The sequence below is a fragment of the Pseudorca crassidens genome, chromosome 9 (genome assembly GCF_039906515.1).
Source record: "Pseudorca crassidens isolate mPseCra1 chromosome 9, mPseCra1.hap1, whole genome shotgun sequence".
Taxonomy (NCBI): Eukaryota; Metazoa; Chordata; class Mammalia; order Artiodactyla; family Delphinidae; genus Pseudorca; species Pseudorca crassidens.
Window position 1 is genome coordinate 87799103 of NC_090304.1, and position 22447 is coordinate 87821549.

Consider the following 22447-nt stretch of genomic DNA (forward strand, 5'->3'; position numbering starts at 1 on the left):
CATTATATGTATATTTATTTAGAAGTTATACAATGCTCTCACACTAATATATTAGCATATTTTTAAAAAATAATTTGGAAGAGGAAAGACAAAAATATAGACAAACATTTTAATATTTTTTCTTGCATCCTAACAGATCATGTTGAGTACTCCTTGGGGATATTACTATTCTAATCCCACAAGCAGAAGCTGGAAGAGGAGGCCAGTGAAGAAAGAGTCAGCAGGGAGCAAACCAAAGGACCTCAAGCACTCAACTAGAGTCCTCCACAGGGCAGATGGCCTCAAGCTGACATCCTAATCAGAAGTGAGGTTTTGTTACAGGTGGATTCATTTGAGAGAACTCCTACCCCTAGGTCTGCTCCTGGCCTGACCCTGAACCTACTGACCTGAAAGCCCACCCATATACTCACTACACCCAAGGTAAACGCCTGCTTTTAGATCCTAGCATTCTGGCTCTCATTATCAGGAAATAGAACAGGGACTACAAGAATTAATTGCTGAGAGAGCCCATACGAGATAACAATACTCTTTAATTTAGACCTCTTCAATTACAATATGAAATGTGTATAGCAAATACTGTTCTAGTACTTTAAACAGAGTCTCAATTAGTTCTCACAAAAACCTTCTGAAGGAGTAATGTTATTATCATCCTAATTGTACAAATGAGAAAAATGAGGCAAAGAAAGTATTTGTTTGTGTGAAGTCAAAGAGCTACAGCTGGGATTCTACTACAGGCAGTGTGGTTCCAGAGCCCACACTTTTCAACTACTACATATTACTGCATTATAATAAATGTAATTTAATTTTCCCTCGTGTCCAAACTAAAGCAATTCTGCTTAGTAAAAAAACAAATATTTTATTTCTCACTATCCAATACCAAAAAGGCCCACTTGCTGGTTCATTTTTGACTAACACAAAACATTTTGCTCACTATAAATAACATTTCAATATGCTATGAAGTAGTAAATGCTAACTGCATCTATATTTTTATTCAAATAAGACAGACTATGTATTTACAAAACAGGAGACCTAGAAGAATCAACAGAAGTGAATATTAGTTCACAAAAGTAAAATATCTATATCGTATGGTGCATGCAGCTTCCTATGTTGTTGTCTTAAAAATTTGCTCACTCACACCAAAAAAAAGCCTTTCATCTTCCAAACAGACTTTATCAGGGCGTTCAAGTTCATTAATTATCTAATCAAGAGATTAAGTTTACTACTTTGTCAAGAGAAGAAACAACTTCCCAGGAGTTTTTAAATTCTATTTCATCATATTTTGGATCAGTAGCTATCTAATATGTTATTTATTGCTGTAATGCCAGCAACTCTCTCTCCCATATTCTAAGGTCAATAGTAAGCCTGATCACAGACTATTGCTCTCCTGCTCATATGTATCAATAAAAGTTTATGTAAAAGTTACCTTCCTCCTTTTTGCAATCAATTCACTTCTTAACCACTTGACCTCTGGTCACCAATCTCATTCCTCCTTTTCTCAATGAAACTTGATTACTTACAACATTATATACAGCATTACCTAGGGAGCCTAAACAAAACTACTAATAGTTTAGAGCAGGTCCCAGACTAACAGAATCTCTAGAGGTGGTTTCCAAGCATTGCTTTTCTTTTTTCCTCTTGAAAGCTCCCCAAGGTGGCTCAAATGTGCTCTCAAGAGTGAGAAAAAAAAAGACAATATCAGTAGTCCAAGTTCTTTAACACGTTCTAACTCCAGGCTAGCGTATTATGAGCCGACAACATCAAACTGCTGTCAGGTGCCTGTTTATAGCCTGTGCCTTTGCTCCTGCCATCCCCTTGAAACCAAGTTCCCCTAAAACCGAGTTTAGGATTAACCTCTCTATCCAACTTTATTCCCTTTCTTGTCCCTTCTGACCTTAATCCTGTGCTAAATGAACACTAATAATCAGAGTCAGATGACCAAAACTGCTGTTGTTGATATCATTAATGTACTAAAATTGCTGTTGTATCATCAGATATCATCATTAATGTACAGCTTACTTCTCCAGGGCAAGATAAGCTAACAGACCACCAAGTCATGGACCACCTGGCTAGCAAATCATAAACCAGAGACATCCTTTCTTCTACGATTAAGAAATGTCACAGAAAATGTCACAAGATGATGATTAACCCCAGCTTCTTTGTTCTTTCCCTTTTAAAAAAACCCTCTAACTCAAAGACCAGGTTGGAGTGGATCTGAGACTTGTCTCCCACTCCCTTGCTTGGTGGCCCTGAAATAAACCCTTACTTTGCTGCAAACTCTCACTTTCAAGAGTTTGGCTTTCTGTGCTGCGGGAACACAAGCCCATTGCTTGGTTACACCCGCTGTCTAGGATCTCCACCTATTCCACTCACGGACTATGGAGAATATCTTTTTTTTTTTTTCTTCTTTTATTTGCGGTACGCGGGTCTCTCACTGTTGTGGCCTCTCCCGTTGCGGAGCACAGGCTTCGGACGCGCAGGCTCAGCGGCCATGGCTCACGGGCCCAGCCGCTCCGCAGCATGTGGGATCTTCCCGGACCGGGGCACGAACCCGTGTCCCCTGCATCGGCAGGCAGACTCTCAACCACTGTGCCACCAGGGAAGCCCTGGAGAATATCTCTGAATTCCTTTTAGTCCTCGTTACAATGATTTGCATAACAGATGTTAAATAAATACCTGCTAATAATTATTTTTAAAAAGTCCTATCTCTCAAAATCTAGGAATGAGAAAAACTATCCCCTACAGTTGTTCAAGACATTTGAACAGGTACTGTGAAATATTCCAAGTGCTACATTGTTGCATTATAAGTTAAGGTAAAAAAACACAGAAAGAAGTATGCAGTAGCATCCACACTATGGTGTCAAAATTACATACTTTATTTGGTAAATGATACCTGGTCAAAAAGCTGTTTGCCAGTTGTGTTGGGCTGAATGGCAAATTCCAGCTCAGCATCCATTGTTGTTACTCTTACATTGATCTGCAATAAAAAACAAAGGGAAAATCAGTAGAAAAGAGAAAATACTTTTATCTGATTTATAAAATAAAGTGGTATCATATGTAGGCAGTAAAAAGCAACTCTATAATGTACCTAATATTTTCTTTATTAAAGTGATAGTTTGATTTATTTATATTTGTTTTTGATTTATTGAAAACATACAGTAGGCACGAGGACCTGCGCTTTTCATTTTCTTATTTAGCCTCTGCAACAATACTAGGAGATATGTGCATTTCTATAGAAAAGTTCATTTCTACAGAAAAGTTTCCATCATTTGCCCAAGGACACATGGATATCAAATGGCAGGGCAGAGATATAACTCCAAATTCTTTGAATGTCATTCACTATTCCCTATTTCTTTCAATATAAAAATCAAATATTTAGTTTTATTTAAACTGCAAATGTATTATTCTTCACTTTATAAAAACCATACATCTATTGCCTTTTATTTGCTAAACTTTTTTAAATTCCAATTTTTGGGTGTAAATACCTTTCTAGTTGGATATCTCACCAAAAACGTAACATGCCTTAACCAAAATAATTTTTACTCCAGAATAGCGTCTTCACCTAGAATTCACCATGATATGGTAAAAACCTATCTTTTTAACTCACACTATTAGAACTCTAAATCAGACTTATTTCCCCTTACATTTTACTCATGCTAACAACCACATGTACCTCCACACATGTACTTTTATCTGAAATACCTTCTCTAATCAAAAAAATCTTATAGAGCTCCTTCTTTAAAATAATCCTTTAGGAAATATTAATACACATAAAATACTTGTAACATATATAGACAATGAAGCATAACAAAATAAAACCCACTGTAACATAACAATAAATATATATTTGGTCTTCATCCCGGTTCCTGGCAGAGCTCCTAAAATCGCTGGAATTTCCTGAGTGATAGATGTGAGAGGAGGATCTTTTGTTATTCATAATAAGCTCCTTTCAACCATAATAGAGTTTATGTTAATGAGGTGACTCCAGACAGGCCCTAATAGCTTCAGAATGGAGGCTGGTAGCCAGAGAAACCAATCACATGATTAGAGGATTGAACCTTTTAGACACCCACCCTGACTGCCCAGGAGGGGAAAGGCTGGGGAATGAGCTGATCATCAATGTCCAATGATTTAATCAATCACACCTATGAAATGGAACCTCCATAAAACCCTAAACGAAAGGGTTCAGAGAGCTTCCCTGCTTCTTCCTGCTGAGAGGGTGGTGCACTGCAAACTCCACAAAGACAGAAACTCCTTCACTCGGGACCCTTCTGGACCTCACCTTCTTCATCTGTTTCATTTGTATCCTTTATAGTACCCTTCATATTAACTAGTAATAGTAAGTAAAGTGTTTCCCTGAGTTCTGTGAGCTGTTATATATAGCAAATTATAGAATCTGAAGAGGGGATCGTGGGAATCCCCAAAAGTTAGCCAAGTTAGACAGAAGTGTGAGTCACTTGCACTACCTGTGATTTGCTTCAGAAGTCCAGAGCAGTCCGGTGGGTCTGCGCTAATTCTGGGTAGTTGTGTCAGAACAAATTAAATTGCAGGACACACAACTGGTATCCACATAGAATTGGAGAACTGCTGGGTATGGAAAACCCACACATTTGGTATCAGAACATTCTGAATAAAGAAAATGTTTTCATTTTTGGTGTCAGAACATTTTGAACAAAGAAAAGGTTCTCCTTTACCCATAAATCTACCATTCAACTTAAAAACTAGAAATGACAAAAAATGTCACCAGTGTATTTCTTCTTTGTGAATTCCCTGACCCCAATGCCCACAGGTAAGTACTAACCTAAATTTTGTGTTTGTCATCCCCTTAGCTTTTTAAAAAACAATAGTTCTGTCACAAATGTAGGTATCTATATGTAAAATATTGTTTAGTTTTTGATTTTTAGCTGCATAGCTGTATTAAAATTGTATAATACTTGCTAATAAAGTCCTTCTTGATGTGGGCAATGATTACATATATATATTTTATGAAAATTCATCAACTACACACATATAGTCTTTTGCATATGTATATTCTATTTCAATAAAAGGTTTAAACAAAAATTTTTCTACACTATAGTTTGCCTTTTCACAATTATATTTCTAAGATTCACTGATGTTTTTGTGAGTAGTTGCAATTCATTCATCTTTATGTGACTAGACAGTAATTCATTTACCATTTTCCTATCGATTGACATTAAATTGTTTCCAATTTTTTGGTTATTAAGAACAATACTGCTATGAACATTCTTCTACATGTCTCCTAGTGCATGTGTCTGAGTTTCTCTAGAAGTATAACTCAGAATTCCTGGGTGATAAAGTATGCATAGCTTCAACTTTACAATGTAATGCTGAATTGTCTTCCAACATGATTGCATCAATTTACACTCCCATAAATAATAATTCCTGCCGCTCTATATTTTCACTAATAGTGGATATAATCGGATTTTTTAATGTTTAACAATCTAGTGGGTACAAAATGGTATCTCAATATGGTGTTAATATGCAGGTTCTTGATCCCTAATGAAGTTGGGAACTTTTTCTTATGTGTGATATGCAGAATTTTAAGACAGCCCCCATGATCTCCTCGCCCCCACCCCCACCTTACTCCCATGATTATGTTAACATTACAAGACAAAAGGGATTTTGCAGATGTACTTAAGGTTACTAATCAGTTGACCTTAAGATAGGAAAATCATTGTGGGTGGGCCTGAGATAATCACATGATTCCTTTAAAAGCAAAGAGTTTTCTCTGACTGGGTGCAGAAGTCAGAGAGATTTAAAGTGTGAGAGGACTTTGACATTAAAGAGGTTCTCCACTGCTGAATTGGAGGGGGCATGAGCAAAGGACTTGTCACACACACCACACTCTAGGACTAAGAGAGACCCCTGGCCAACAGCTAGCAAGAAAATGGGGACTTCATTCACCAGTAAAGAAGGATAGATCATTCTGCAAGGCAATGGATTGTGCCAATGATAGGAATGAGCTTGAAAGAGAACCCCAAACTTCAGATGAGAATGCAGTTGAGCTACACCTTGACTTCAGGGTAGTGAGACCCTGAGCAGAGAACCCATTCATACCATCCCATATTTCTAGCGTATAAAACTGTGAGATAATAGATGTGTGTTGTTTCAAGCTACCAAATTTGTGATAATTTGTTATAGAGCAATAGAAAAGTAATATAATATGCTTATTGACCACTCTGTCTCCCCATCTTTCACAATGTCTGTTCACATGTATTGCTTATTTTCTATTGGGTTGTCTTTTTCTTACTCATATGTGGGAGATCTTTATATATTCTAGATATTAATCCTTTGTCAGTTACTTGCATTACAAAGAAACCTACTAGTTTGTACCTTGCCCTTCTATTTTATGAAGAGTCCCTCTCTATGATAAACATTTTTAAAATTTTAATGTTGAATTTATCAATGTTTTACATGTAGATATCAATTTTTTGCCATATTTAAGAAAATTTTTAACACAACACTGTAAATCAACTATACCCCAATATAAAATTTTTTTTAAAAAAAGCAAAGAAATCCTTCCCTAGTCTGGAGTCATAAAGATATTCTTATATTTCCTATCAAAGTTTTGTTTTTCATAGTTTGTCTTCAATGATTTTTGCTTATGACTTAAGGTAGAAATCCAATTTCATTTCCTAATCCCCAGAGGGATAATAATACAGTGATTTTAAACATCCAAACATGATGTATATTGATTACTTCATTCACTCTCCAAAGACTGCACTGTCACAAATCTAATGTCCATAGGTATGGGTCTTATTTTGTGCTATTCTGTTGTACTGTTCAATTGAACTATTCTGCCAATACCATATTGTCTGAATTACTGTATCTTTAAATAAGTCTTGATATCTGGTATGGCAAGTCATCCCTTATTATTTTCAGAACTGTTTTGGCTATTCTTGTCTCTTTGTTCTTGCTCTTGACTCCACATATAATTATAAATTTTTCAAAACACCACATTATGATTTAAATTGGAACTACACTAAATTCATCAGCCTCTTGGGGTAAAAAATGACATCTTTTCAATATTGACTCTTACTATCCAAGTGTATGGTTCTTTCTATGCATTGATTTAGGTCTTCTTTAAGATCTTTTTAAAAAATGTTTATAATTTCCTCCAGAAAAATCATATTAATCATTTAAGATATCTTTCTCCTATGGTTTTATAGCTATTATAATTATAGGTTCATAATCCCAAGATATCCTAAATGCATTGAAAACTCTAGTTTATTAGCTAATTTCTAGCAAAAGCAATTGAAATAAGTCCACCTGGTGAATTAATTTATCCCACTTCAAATGGATATTCACACACCAATCTATAGAAATACTGATGTGATGCAACAGACCTTGATGGAAATTTCATAACACTACTTATGCACATAATACATTGTATATTCACCTTTCTAAAATCCAAAGAATTCCAACTACTGAAACTCATCTAGCTTAAAGCGTTTCAAACACAGGGTCATAAATATGATGAAGTATCTTTCCAAAATTTTTTCTGGTTTTACTTCTGTAGAAATGCAATTGATTTTTATATTGATCCTTTTATCAGCTCCCTTGCCAACTGTTAAAATGTAAATTCTTGTATCTATATAAACCAGGTGTCAGAAAACTTTTTCTGTAAAGGTACAAATAGTGAATATTTCAGGCTTTGCAGACCATACTGTCTGCTGCATCTACTCAATTCTCCTGCTATAGCAGAAAAGCAGTTATAGATAATTAACAATGAGCATACTGTGTTCCAACAAAACTTTATAGACATTGAAATTTGAATTTCATATAATTTTCAAGTCATGAAATATTACTATTCTTTTGATTTTTTTTTCAACCATTGAAAATGTAAGAATCATTCTTAGCTTGAAGGTTGTACAAAAACAAGTGGTGGGCTGGCTTTGGCCTATGGGCCATAATTTGCCAACCCGATATAAATAAATACCTTAACATCTTCAAAGTGTTTCTTCCTTTCCAGTACTAGAGTTTTTAATTTTTCTGCACAGGCTTTCTGTTCAATGTTGAACAGCAGCAGTGAGAGTGTGTACATTTTGTCTTGTCCCCGATCTTAAAAGAAAAGCTTCCACTGTTAAGCAAATTAAGAATTACTTTTGTTATAGGTTTTCTTCGATACTTAGCTTAAGAAGTATTGGTTTTTACTTTTAAATCATGAATAGTTGTTCAATTTTAGCAACTGCTCTGAATTTATTATATGATTTTTCTCCTTAAAACTAACCATGATTGTAGCAGAGACTACTTGCTGTTTGACCACCAAAATCTAACAGAATTACCGTTTGACATGGCTACTGAGCTACAAGAACATTTCTCAATGTCTCTTGCAATTAGGTATGGCTATGTGACTAAGGTCTCACCAACAGAACATGAACAGAAGAGACAGACATAAGGCCACTTTTCAGCCTAGTCATAAATAGTGAGCATGCTTCAGTAGTTACGGGCTCTAGAGCAAAGGCTCAGCAGTTGTGGCTAAGGGCTTAGCTACTCCGCGGCACGTGGGATCTTCCTGGACCAGGGCTCGAACCTGTGTCCCCTGCGTTGGCAGGCGGATTCCTAACCACTGCGCCACCAGGGAAGCCTTATATATAATTTTTAATCCTTACTCTTAGGAAAAATAAGTGTTCTCCACTCAATTATTCAGACAGTTTTCCAAACTACTTTTAACTTTCACATTCCTATCAGAAATAAGAGTTCTAGTTGATCCACATCCTTACAGCCAAGGTATTATCAGTCTAATTATAGCTCCTCTGGTAAATATAAAGTGGAATCTCACTGTATTTTTAATTTATGTTTCCCTGATAACCAAAGATATTGAGGATATTTTCAACTACTTATTCGCTATTAATATATTTTCTTTTGTGAAGTAGATGTTCAAAGTTTTTGTCCACTTTTTCAAAATTGGGTTGTCTTATTGAGTTCTAAAAGAATGCCATACTGCAATTATTTTCCCCCAATCTGCCTTGCCTTTTTACTTTCTTATTGTTGTCTTTCAAATGGCAAATTTTTTTTGATTAACCCATTTTATTTTTTTAATTTTTTTAGGTTCAATGGCTTAAATGAGGTATAATTTTTTTTAACATCTTTATTGGAGTATAATTGCTTTACAATGGTGTGTTAGTTTCTGCTTTATAACAAAGTGAATCAGTTATACATATACATATGTTCCCATATCTCTTCCCTCTTGCGTCTCCCTCCCTCCCACCCTCCCTATCCCACCCCTCTAGGTAGTAACAAAGCACCGAGCTGATCTCCCTGTGCTATGCGGCTGCTTCCCACTAGCTATCCATTTTACGTTTCGTAGTGTATGAATGTCCATGCCACTCTCTCACTTTGTCATAGCTTATCCATCGCCCTCCCCATATCCTCAAGTCCATTCTCTAGTAGGTCTGTCTTTATTCCTGTCTTACCCCTAGGTTCTTCATGACATTTTCTTTTTCTTAGATTCCATATATATATATGTGTGTTGGCATACAGTATTTGTCTTTCTCTTTCTGACTTACTTCACTCTGTATGACAGACTCTAGGTCCATCCACCTCACTACAAAAAACTCAATTTCATTTCTTTTTATGGCTGAGTAATATTCCATTGTATATATGTGACACATCTACTTTATCCATTCATCCGATGATGGGCACTTAGGTTGTTTCCATCTCCTGGCTATTGTAAATAGAGCTGCAATGAACATTTTGGTACATGACTCTTTCTGAATTATGGTTTTCTCAGGGTATATGCCCAGTAGTGGGATTGCTGGGTCATATGGTAGTTCTATTTGTAGTTTTTTAAGGAACCTCCATACTGTTCCCCATAGTGGCTGTACCAATTCATATTCCCACCAGCAGTGCAAGAGTGTTCCCTTTTCTCCACACCCTCTCCAGCATTTATTGTTTGTAGATTTTTTGATGATGGCCATTCTGACCGGTGGGAGATGATATCTCATTGTAGTTTTGATTTGCATTTCTCTAATGATTAATGATGTTGAGCATTCTTTCATGTGTTTGTTGGCAGTCTGTATATCTTCTTTGGAGAAATGTCTACTTAGGTCTTCTGTCCATTTTTGGATTGGGTTGTTTGTTTTTTTGTTATTGAGCTGAATGAGCTGCTTGTAAATTTCGGAGATTAATCTTTTGTCAGTTGCTTCATTTGCAAATATTTTCTCCCATTCTGAGGGTTGTCTTTTTGTCTTGTTTATGGTTTCCTTTGCTGTGCAAAAGCTTTGAAGTTTCATTAGGTCCCTTTTGTTTTTATTTCCATTTCTCTAGGAGGAGGTGGGTCAAAAAGGATCTTGCTGTGATCTATGTCATAGAGTGTTCTGCCTATGTTTTCCTCTAAGAGTTTGATAGTTTCTGGCCTTACATTTAGGTCTTTAATCCATTTTGAGCTGATTTTTGTGTATGGTGTTAGGGAGTGTTCTAATCTCATTCTTTTACATGTAGCTATCCAGTTTTCCCAGCACCACTTATTGAAGAGGCTGTCCTTTGTACACTGTACATTCCTGCCTCCTTTATCAAAGACAAGGTGACCATATGTGCATGGGTTTATCTCTGGGCTTTCTATCCTGTTCCACTGATCTATATTTCTGTTTCTGTGCCAGTACCATACTGTCTTGATTACTATAGCTTTGTACTATAGTCTGAAGTCAGGGAGCCTGATTTCTCCAGGTCCGTTTTTCGTTCTCAAGATTGCTTTGGCTATTCGGGGTCTTTGGGTTTCCATACGAATTGTGAAATTTTCTGTTCTAGTTCTGCGAAAAACGCCAGTGGTAGTTTGATAGGGACTGCATTGAATCTTTAGATTGCTTTGGGTAGTAGAGTCATTTTCACAATGTTGATTCTTCCAATCCAAGAACATGGTATATCTCTCCATCTATTTGTATCATCTTTAATTTCTTTCATCAGTGTCATAATTTTCTGCATACAGGTCTTTTGTCTACTTAGGTAGGTTTATTCCTAGGTATTTTATGCTTTTTGTTGCAATGGTAAATGGGAGTGTTTTCTTGATTTCACTTTCAGGTTTTTCATCATTAGTGTATAGGAATGCCAGAGACTTCTGTGCATTAATTTTGTATCCTGCTACTTTACCAAATTCACTGATTAGCTCTAGTAGTTTTCTGGTAGCATCTTTAGGATTCTCTATGTATAGTATCATGTCATCTGCAAACAGTGACAGCTTTACTTCTTCTTTTCCAATTTGGATTCCTTTTATTTCCTTTTCTTCTCTGATTGCTGTGGCTAAAACTTCCAAAACTATGTTGAATAAGAGTGGGCAACCTTGTCTATTCCTCATCTTAGTGGAAATGCTTTCAGTTTTTCACCATTGAGGATGATGTTGGCTGTCGGTTTGTCATATATGGCCTTTATTATGTTGAGGGAAGTTCCCTCTATGCCTAATTTCTGGAGAGTTTTTATCATAAATTGGTGCTGAATTTTGTCGAAAGCTTTCTCTCCATCTACTGAGATGACCATATGGTTTTTCTCCTTCAATTTGTTAATATGGTGTATCACATTGATTGATTTGCGTATATTGAAGAATCCTCGCATTCCTTAAATAAACACCACTTGATCATGATGTATGATCCTCTAAATGTGCTGTTGGATTCTGTTTGCTAGTATTTTGTTAAGGATTTTTGCATCTATGTTCATCAGTGATATTGGCCTGTAGTTTTCTTTCTTTGTGACATCCTTGCCTGGTTTTGGTATCAGGGTGATTGATGGTGGCCTCGTAGAATGAGTTTGGGAGTGTTCCTCCCTCTGCTATATTTTGGAAGAGTTTGAGAAGGATAGGTGTTAACTCTTCTCTAAATGTTTGATAGAATTCGCCTGTGAAGCCATCTGGTCCTGGGCTTCTGTTTCTTGGAAGATTTTTAATCACAGTTTCAATTTCACTGCTTGTGATTGGTCTGTTCATATTTTCTATTTCTTCCTGATTCAGTCTTGGCAGGTTGTGCATTTCTAAGAATTTGTCCATTTCTTCCAGGCTGTCCATTTTATTGGCATAGAGTTGGTTGTAGTAATCTCTCACAATCTTTTGTATTTCTGCAGTGTCAGTTGTTACTTCTCCTTTTTCATTTCTAATTCTATTGATTTGAGTCTTCTCCCTTTTTTTCTTGATGAGTCTGGCTAATGGTTTATCAATTTGTTTATCTTCTCAAAGAACCAGCTTTTAGTTTTACTGATCTTTGCTATCGTTTCCTTCATTTATTTCTGATGTAATCTTTATGATTTCCTTCCTTCTGCTACCTTTGGGGTTCCTTGGTTCTTCTTTCTCTAACGGCTTTAGGTGCAAGGTTAGGTTGTTTATTTGAGATGTTTCCTGTTTCTTAAGGTAGGATTGTATTGTTATAAACTTCCCTCTTAGAACTGCTTTTGCTGCATCCCATAGGTTTTGGGTCGTCATGTCTCCATTGTCATTTGTTTCTAGTTATTTTTTGATTTCCTCTTTGATTTCTTCAGTGATCACTTCATTATTAAGTAGTGTGTTGTTTAGCCTCCATGTGTTTGTATTTTTTACAGATCTTTTCCTGTAATTGATATCTAGTCTCAAAGCGTTGTGGTCAGAAAAGATACTTGATACGATTTCAATTTTCTTAAGTTTAACAAGGCTTGATTTGTGACCCAAGATATGATCTATCCTGGAGAATGTTCTATGAGCACTTGAGAAAAATGTGTATTCTGTTGTTTTTTTGATGGAATATCCTATAAATATCAATTAAGTCCATCTTGTTTAATGTATCATTTAAAGTTTGTGTTTCCTTATTTACTTTCATTTTGGATGATCTGTCCATTGGTGAAAGTGGGGTGTTAAAGTCCCCTACTATGAATGTGTTACTGTCGATTTCCCCTTTTATGGCTGTTAGTATTTGTCTTATGTATTGAGGTGCTCCTATGTTGGGTGCATAAATATTTACAATTTTTATATCTTCTTCTTGGGTCGACCCCTTGATCATTATGTAGTGTCCTTCTTTGTCTCTTCTAATAGTCTTTATTTTAAAGTCTATGTTGTCTGATATGAGAATTGCTACTCCAGCTTTCTTTTGGTTTCCATTTGCATGGAATATCTTTTTCCATCCCCTTAATTTCAATCTGTATGTGTCTCTAGGTCTGAAGTGGGTCTCTTGTAGACAACATATATATGCGTCTTATTTTTGTATCCATTCAGCCAGTCTGTGTCTTTTGGTGGGAGCCTTTAATCCATTTACATTTAAGGTAATTATCGATATGTATGTTCCTATTCCCATTTTCTTAATTGTTTTGGGTTTGTTATTGTAGGTGTTTTCCTTCTCTTGTGTTTCTTGCCTAGAGAAGATCCTTTAGCATTTGTTGTAATGCCGGTTTGGTGGTGCTGAACTCTCTCAGCTTTTGCTTGTCTGTAAAGGTTTTAATTTCTCCATCAAATCTGAATGAGATCCTTGCTGGGTAGAGTAATCTTGGTCGTAGGTTTTTCTCCTTCATCACTTTAAATATGTCTTGCCAGTCCCTTCTGGCTTGCAGAGTTTCTGCTGAAAGATCAGCTGTTAACCTTATGGAGATTCCCTTGTGTGTTATTTGTTGGTTTTCCCTTGCTGCTTTTAATACGTTTTCTTTGTATTTAATTTTTGACAGTTTGATTAATATGTGTCTTACCGTGTTTCTCCTTGGAGTTATCCTGTATGGGACTCTCTGTGCTTCCTGGACTTAACTATTTCCTTTCCCATATTAGCGAAGTTTTCAACTATAATCTCTTCAAATATTTTCTCAGTCCCTTTCTTTTTCTCTTCTTCTGTAACCCTTATAATTCGAATGTTGGTACGTTTAATGTTGTCCCAGAGGTCTCTGAGACTGTCTTCAGTTCTTTTCATTCTTTTTTCTTTATTCTGCTCTGCAGTCGTTATTTCCACTATTTTATCTTCCAGGTCACTTATCCGCTCTTCTGCCTCAGTTATTCTGCTATTGATCCCTTCTAGAGTATTTTTAATTTTATTTATTGTGTTGTTCATCGTTGCTTGTTTCATCGTTACTTCTTCTAGGTCCTTGTTAAATGTTTCTTGCATTTTCTCTATTCTATTTCCAAGATTTTGGATCATCTTTACTATAATTATTCTGAATTCGTTTTCAGGTAGATTGCCTATTTCCTCTTCATTTGTTAGGTCTGGTGGGTTTTTATCTTGCTCCTTCATCTGCTGTGTTTTTCTGTCTTCTCATTTTGCTTATCTTACTGTGTTTGGGGTCTCCTTTTTGCAGGCTGTAGGTTCGTAGTTCCCGTTGTTTTTGGTGTCTGTCCCCAGTGGCTAAAGTTGGTTCAGTGGGTTGTGTAGGCTTCCTGGTGGAGGGGACTAGTGCCTGTGTTCTCGTGGATGAGGCTGGATCTTGTCTTTCTGGTGGGCAGCTCCACGTCTGGTGGTGTGATTTGGGGTGTCTGTGGCCTTATTATGATTTTAGGCAGCCTCTCTGCTAATGGATGGGGCTGTGTTCCTGTCTTGCTAGTTGTTTGGCATAGGGTGTCCAGCACTGTAGCTTGCTGGTCATTGAGTGAAGCTGGGTGTTGGTGTTGAGATGGAGATCTCTGGGAGATTTTCGCTGTGTGAAATTACGTGGAGCTGGGAGGTCTCCTGTGGACCAGTGTCCTAACGTTGGCTCTCCCACCTCAGAGGCACAGCACTGACTCCTGGCTGCAGCACCAAGAGACTTTCATACACATGGCCTGCCCGCGGTCCCCACGACTGTCGTGGCTTCGGCCACCGGGGCCCCTCCAGAGCTGGCAGCCTCAGGGAGGCCGCCTCCCCCCAGGCTCCGGGGCAGTTCCGTGACGGCAGAGGGACGAGACCCCGAGCCAGGAGTTCCTGCTCTACGGAAACGTGGGCTCCTTTCTCCAAATAGCAAACTTTTTAATTTTGATGTTCAATTTTTTTTTTAATGCTTCAAACTTTCTGTGTACCATCAAAGAAATCTTTGCCTACACCATGACTGCAAAAATGTTTTCTATTTTCTTCTAGAAGTTTTATAGTTTGGGCCTGTTAATTTAGGCCTGTGATCCATTCAGAGTTAGTTGTTTGTGTAAACTGTGATATAAGAGTCAAGATTCGTATTTTTCTGTATGGATAACTCTTTGTTCCAACATCATTTCTTGAAAAGAATTTAATTTCCCCATTGAATTGTGTGACAACCTTGTGTGTGGAGATGTATATTTGTTCCACTGATCCTATTATCTAATATTTTAATGCCACACTGTCTTATTTTTGTTGCCTGAAAATAAGTGTTGAAATCCAGGAGTATAAGTGCTCCACCCTTGTTTTTTTTTTTTTATTTATTTTTTAAATAAATTTATTTATTTATTTTTGGCTGTGCTGGGTCTTTGTTGCTGCGTGAGGTCTTTTCTCTGGCTGCAGTGAGTGGGGGCTACTCTTCGTTGCAGTGTGAGGGCCTCTCACTGTGGTGGTCTCTCTTGTTGTGGAGCACGGGCTCTAGGCACGCGGGCTTCAGTAGTTGTGGCTCACAGGCTCTAGAGCTCAGGCTCAGTAGTTGTCACGCATCGGCTTGGTTCCTCCGCGGCATGGGGGATCTTCTCGGACTAGGGCTCAAACCTGTGTCCCCGCACTGGCAGGCGGACTTCTAACCACTGTGCCATCAGGGAAGCCCCACCCTTTTCTTTTTTTTTTTAACATCTTTATTAGAGTATAATTGCTTTACAATGCTTTCTTAGTTTCTGCTGTACAACAAAGTGAATCAGGTATATGTATAAATATATCCCCATATCCCCTCCCTCTTGCGTCTCCCTCCCACCCTCCCTATCCCACGCCTCTAGGTGGTCACAAAGCACCGAGCTGATCTCCCTGTGCTATGCGGCTGCTTCCCACTAGCTATTGCTTTAGCTATTCCACATAAGTTTTGGCTCTTCCATAAACATTTTATAATCAGCTAGTCAATTTTAACCAAAGGGATTCAACTGATTAGAATTACATTCAATCTATCAATATATTTGGGGACAACAGACATTGTAGTAATATTTTCTAGACATATCTATGACCAACGTTTATTTTTGTATATATTTTGGTCTTTTTAAGTACTTATAAGTTTTCGGCATAGAGATCTTGTACAGCCTCTGTAAAGTTATTCCTAAATACTTTATGTTTTCGATGCTATTACAAATGGAATTATTTCATTTTTTGAATTTTGCTGCTAGTATATAAAACAGAAAACTGATTTTTTAAAAATATAACCTTATGTCCAACAGTCTTGCTAAATTCTGTTATTAGTTCTAATAGTTGTTTTGTAAATTCCAGGTTATTTACATAATTATGTCATCTGCAAATAGAAAAATTTAATTCTTGCTTTGTATTGATTATGCCTTTCACTTCCTTTTATTCTTCTCTCCCTCCAACAATGCACTTTTTTACCTGCTAAATGTTTAAAAGTAATTCGAAAGTGACATTCATGCCAGAAAATTCAAATAACCACAACCAATGATTTTCTTAAAAAGATAACTGGCCGAAAAATTCTTGAAAAAAAATCCCCGATTTTGTTAGATGAAGAAAAGTACATTTATCATAAGATAAAAGAATAAACCTTAGTCACAAATTATATAATTATAAAACTTAATAAAATGATCACATATATACCATTAAATCAAAAATCTAGGACTATATATAATATCAGCACTGGTATCACTAGCATCAAAGCTAGAATTATGAGAAAATTAATACTGCATGGATCCTTCTGACCTCTCATTATTTTCTCCTGTTTAACACTAAGTTACTTTTTACTAAGCACTGAATGTATATGTACCAGGATCTTCTAATCCTCACCAGACTCTCCAGTAAGTAACTAATTATATCTCCATTTTATATGTGAAGAAATTAAGAATTGGAGAGATTGAACTAATCTAACAAAGGTCAGTCAGGTTAAGTGGCAGGGCAAGGATAAGAACTAAGTTTGACCCCACAACCTGTAGTAATCTTAATTACAGTGTCACCTAAACCTCTTCATCACTGGCCCACATAACACCATACTCTAGCCACATTAATCTAAAGCAAACAACAGTAATATCAGTGCTTTTTTTTGCCCCCAAAACTCTACCATAATACTTTGCCTTGTTTCGAAAGGACCTTAATGCCACTGATATTTTATTAAGTAAGCAGTGTCAGAAGTAATAAAATACACTTACTGGTTTCGGCATTTTCCTTCTCTTTTTGTCACCCTCCTTAAAAATTCTTCACTTTTATGAATTCTGTTCTTCTGTTAAAGAAAAGAAAGCATAATTGATCTATTATCTTTTTATATAGTAATATTTTTGCTTAACAATATAATTTGTATAAAGAAAACTTTAAACTAACATTTTAAAATGTTACAATTAACATGGAGCTCATTTTATTCTAATTTTCAATGTCTTCTATTATTCACATTCTTTTAAAGTACTTATATCTGTGATTTAAAACAGCACACATCTCAAATAACATAGTATAAAGCATCTCAATCATCAACTAAAAGTTTTAATTTAATTACAGACAACACATAGCAAAGGAAAGATTACTAAGGGCCAAATGCTTTCTCTTTCTGAGTCAAGTTTGCCCCTATACCCAGACTGGTAGAGAAGAGGGACGGCAAAGAAGAGAACAGATAGATTCAGATTCTAAAGAAATGAATTCAGGAACACTTCTCAACCTTTCTTCTGTACTGCCAAAGACAAAAAAGTAAATACTGATTAATGTAAACTACAAAAAGATAACTTTTTAAAGAAAATTATTTTTCCTCCTTGAAAATTTAAAAGTCCAAGTAGAGACAAATAACATTAAGAGTAACTTTTTCACCTAAGGTAGATAAAACAGCCATAGTCTGCACACTAGTAATCTGCATGCTACTCATCAGCAAGCTAATGGTCTTCACGGAAATACAGAATTGTCCTGAAGACCAATGTTAAATTATATATTCTCACGCTCAGGCAAAAGAAGTAAATCTTAATCCAGGAAAAACAATGGACTATTTCAGGGTAAATGTTCTCACAAACATCTAACAAAATTGGATTTTCCCCCTACAAACCTACCAAAAGATGTAACATTTTTAACCATTTAGTTGTCCAGAAAAAAATGATTATCATTCCAATTTGAAAACCTATAGTAAGAAATATATTAATTACCTGAAAATCAGCTTATATAAGTAATATCTTTGCCAAGAAATTTTATTCATTACACTATCAACTAAATTAATATAGAATTACTTTTGTATTTTAAAAATATATTATCAATTGCTTTTTAAGATACTATTATTAATAAAACTGAAAATTCTCCAAATTGAAATAAAAACAAAGGATCAAAGTAAGGTCGTTTCTCTAAATTTTAGCCAATCACATGTCAATGAACCTCTCCCCATACAGGGAACTGCATCAAGAGAAATTTCTCATCTAATACAATGGGCTATGAAATTCAGTTAGAAGTATTAAATTCCTCATTTCCTAACTCTTAGCTAGGAAATGATAGATAAATATTCCCTACCTACAATCACCTACCTTCATGAACCTACCTGTACTTCAGTCCTATCTTCCACTTCTAAATCCTCTTTTCACCCCTACTATCAAATTCATCTCAGGTCTTAAAACAGCCTCAAAAACCAACCTTTTACATCATTTATAAACTAGTAACTCCCAAATCTGTATCTCCAGACTTGCTTGGCTAACTTGGCTTGCTCAATACCTAAATGATACCTCAAATACAACATGGCTAAAACATGGCTTAAATCCCTACACCCCACAGTCAAATCTGCTTTTTCCGCAAGTTTTGGTGACATATTTCTATAAAGTTATTCATAGTATTCTCTCATGATTTTTTTTATATCTCTACTACATCTACAGTTATGATCCCCTTTCCATTCCTAATACTGTTAATTTTTGCCTTAGCTTTTGCTTGATTAATCTTGCCAGAAGTTTGCTTCATTTATTGGTCTAAAAACCAGCTTTCAGTTTTGTTGATCTTCTTGTTTCTTTTATTTTTGTTTTGTTAATTTCTGTCCTTTTTCTCATCATTTTTCTTCTCATTAATTGGCTTTTACTCTGAGGCTCATATTCTAATACCTGAAATTGAAAGTTTACCTAAGTAATTTCCAATCTTTTTTTCTAATAACATGCATTAAGGTCACAAACTAAAAATGTCCCACCATAAGGTAATTCCAAACATGAAATGATCTCCCTATTTTGCCAGTGAGACTATTTTCAAGTAATTATCATCTGATTATGTAAAATAATCTAAATTCCTCACACACGAGACATGAGCATCTATATCAAACTTCTGAATCACAGTAAATTTTCCAGATTACATAAAGTACTTTTTGAATCTATCACTAAAATTAACATTTTTATCCCAAGCCACAATTACCCATTTATAGAAAACATTAGTAGGACGTTATTTTTTCCTATTTGTATTGTTGGAATATATTTTAATATCCACAGTATAACTAGATGTGTTATTTTTAAGTGACTTAAAACCAGATCTCCTCTAGACTTCTTAGCCTCTTTTTTTCACTTAAATCACTTATCAGATGAGCTCCATGAGCTTTCCAAACTGACATGTAGTAAAGGCATTTCAGGTCAATGTGCCTTTCTTAAATAGTACTTCCATGCTCAAGAGAAAGAGAACATCTTGCAATGAGACAGTTCCTATGAAACAAGTATAAATCTCCTTTTGGAGGGAATAATTTTGGGAAAAAATACCTTATATTTAAAACTCCAAAAAAAAAAAAACTCCACTATTTTTCTAAGTATCACTTTAGTGGCTTCCCACATAGGTTTTTATATATATTTTCATTACTGTTTAGCTCTAGGTGTTTCAGTTTCCAATTATGATTTCTACTCACTGCTAATAAGTTTTAAATTTTCAAATAGAATGGTCAGAGGCCTGGGGGCAGAATGCTGTCTTTTTATTATTTATTTCTAAGTTTACTATATACTCTAGTCAAAGAATTCATTAAGATTTCCTTTATGTTTTGTGCTTGGTCAGTTTCATTTCTTTTTTTTTTTTGCGGTACACGGGCCTCTCACTGTTGTGGCCTCTCCCATTGTGGAGCACAGGCTCCGGACGTGCAGACTCAGCGGCCATGGCTCACGGGCCCAGCTGCTCCGCGGCATGTGGGATCTTCCCGGACCAGGGCACGAACACGTGTCCCCTGCATCGGCAGGTGGACTCTCAACCACTGAGCCACCAGGGAAGCCCTCATTTCTTTTTGATTTTCCCAGCTATAAATGAAAATAATGTATGTTTTGCGTCTGATAAGTTAGATCAAGCCAGAGTAAGTATTTAATGTTTTGTTTATAGCCTCTCTACTCTCAAAGTTTAGTCTAGTTAATCAAATAGAGAAAAAATGTATTGAATTTTCCCAACTCAGATTGTGGATGTTAATTTCTTCTTATAAATTGCCAGTTTTTAATTTATATGCTTTTAGGCTATGTTATTGAGAAAAGGTTTAGAATTATTATATCTAATGAATATTTCCTTTTTTCATTAAGTAGTAATTTAATTGCATATAGAATTCTAAAGTAACTGTTACTCCTTCAGCATTTGGAAGGTATTAGTTTTCTTCTGGCATCTGTTACTGATGAGGAGAAGTCTGCTGGCAATTTAACTAATTTCTCTGAGGTAATATGCCTTTTCTCTCTGCTTTCCTTTAAGATTTTGTGTGTGTGTATGTGTGTGTGTGTTCTTCAGATTTGCTTTTATTTATCTTGTTCAAGATTTGGTAAGCGTCCTTATTCTGAAGACTCATGCTTTTCTTAAATTCTGGAAAATTATTAGCCATTGTCTCTCCCATTCAGCAATTCTTATTAAATACATACTGGATATCTTATTCTCCAATCCATGCCTACTCTTTCACATTTTCCCTCTATTTACCTCTCTTCAACATTCCTCCACTCACTAATTCTCTGCAGGTGTTCTTAATGGTTTACCTGTGCACTAGTTTAAATTTTCAGTGATTATATATTTTAATTTCTAGAAATTCACTTTTGGTCTTTCAAAAAAAACTTTAATGCTATACTATTTTATAATTTGTACTGAATCCTACTTTTACTCCTATTTTACAATTTGTATTGAATCCTCCTTTTACCCCTATAATGTTTATGTCACTATAAAATTTTCTATTTCCAGTTCATTATGACTTATTTCTTTATGGAGTTGGTAATTTTGGACAGAAATCTCATGTCTCTAACCCACTCACTCCCCAGTGTGGGATTCCTGCAAGCCCTGAGCTGTCTATGTCTCCCTATAGAGGTATTTCAGGTTTGCTCCTATAAGCGTACAGTACCAGGAATTTTAATTGTCCTAGATCAATTTTTACATTACCTTCTTGATTTAGCATTCCCATTACCATATCAGGCCCCATGGCCACACCCTAGAGAAGTTAGCAGATACTCAAGAGAGCTTGCTCATGTACTGATCATTCTTGTTTGCTAAACCATTTGGCTGCTCTGCCCTTCCTGTGCCATCTCTCACTGGTAAGGAAGAACAAAGGGAAAAAGTGAACACTAACTGGATGCCAGACTATAAACTAAGTTACAGCACTCAAATTACAGAAAGAGTACTCATCAAAAGTAGGACCAGCTAGGCAGGTAAATAAGCATCATGTACGTCAGGTTTTGCAGAATTTCTTAAGTTTTGTATTACTCAAATACTGGAACTAAATAAAGGTAGAGTTTTTTCCTTTTCCTTTAAGAAATATTTATCCTAGTTTTCTATATTAGAGTTACTTCAAGTTATACTCTATAGAAAAGGACCTTTCAAGCAAAATAATCCACATTAAAGTTTTAGGTTTAATATGAGTGCTCTGGTGAAAAGTACAAATATATCCCAGGCCAACATATACAAAACCAAGTTTATACACATTAAGCTTTTAAAATCTCCAACAAGACTAAATGATCTATATGAACTGTGGGGAAGTGAGGGGCCTAACAAAAAGCCTTTGCAAATAAGGATACGGTTGACTTCTAAAAGAAGCTTCTAAAAATGTGTATTTTCAGACCAGTGTTCTCTCCTAAATATACCACAAATAAATAAATATAAAACAAAGTAATCTGTACCAAGATGTTCTCAGCAGTACAAAGATATTATAACAGCCAATGATTAAAATCAAAATCACAATTAATGCTGAAATTATGTGATAACAAGGGGGACAAACTGTGTCAACATTTACATAAGGATAAGTGAAAAGTAAAAAAACAGGTACCCTTACAAAGGATATTTGGATATACAGAACTGAGCACTTAATACTAATCAGGGTCTTATTTTTGTTAAGTTACTAATTTTAAAAATCAGGTAAGAATTTTAAAAATATATTTCACTAAATTGTCTATATATCAGTTTATGCATAAGATCTCATGACATACATAAGAATTCTACCTTAAATTTTTTAGGATGAAGCTGTGTATAAATGTAGTTAAAACCTAAGTTTTTAGCCAATTTAGTGATCA

At 35.7% G+C, this 22447-nt stretch overlaps 1 protein-coding gene across 4 annotated transcripts in view; it reads right to left on the bottom strand.

Annotated features, from left to right (window-relative positions):
- The window catches only part of RDX (radixin), a 102303-nt gene that overhangs the window by 71356 nt on the left and 8500 nt on the right, over positions 1-22447 (bottom strand). For all 4 annotated transcript variants that reach the window (XM_067750967.1, XM_067750966.1, XM_067750969.1 and 1 more), the window contains exons 2-3: positions 17165-17235; positions 2891-2974 (exon numbers count right to left, since the gene is read on the bottom strand). In XM_067750967.1, coding sequence (XP_067607068.1) covers positions 2891-2974; positions 17165-17176 — 96 coding nt within the window. In that variant the 5' untranslated portion in view covers positions 17177-17235. The remainder of the gene's footprint in view (positions 1-2890; positions 2975-17164; positions 17236-22447) is intronic.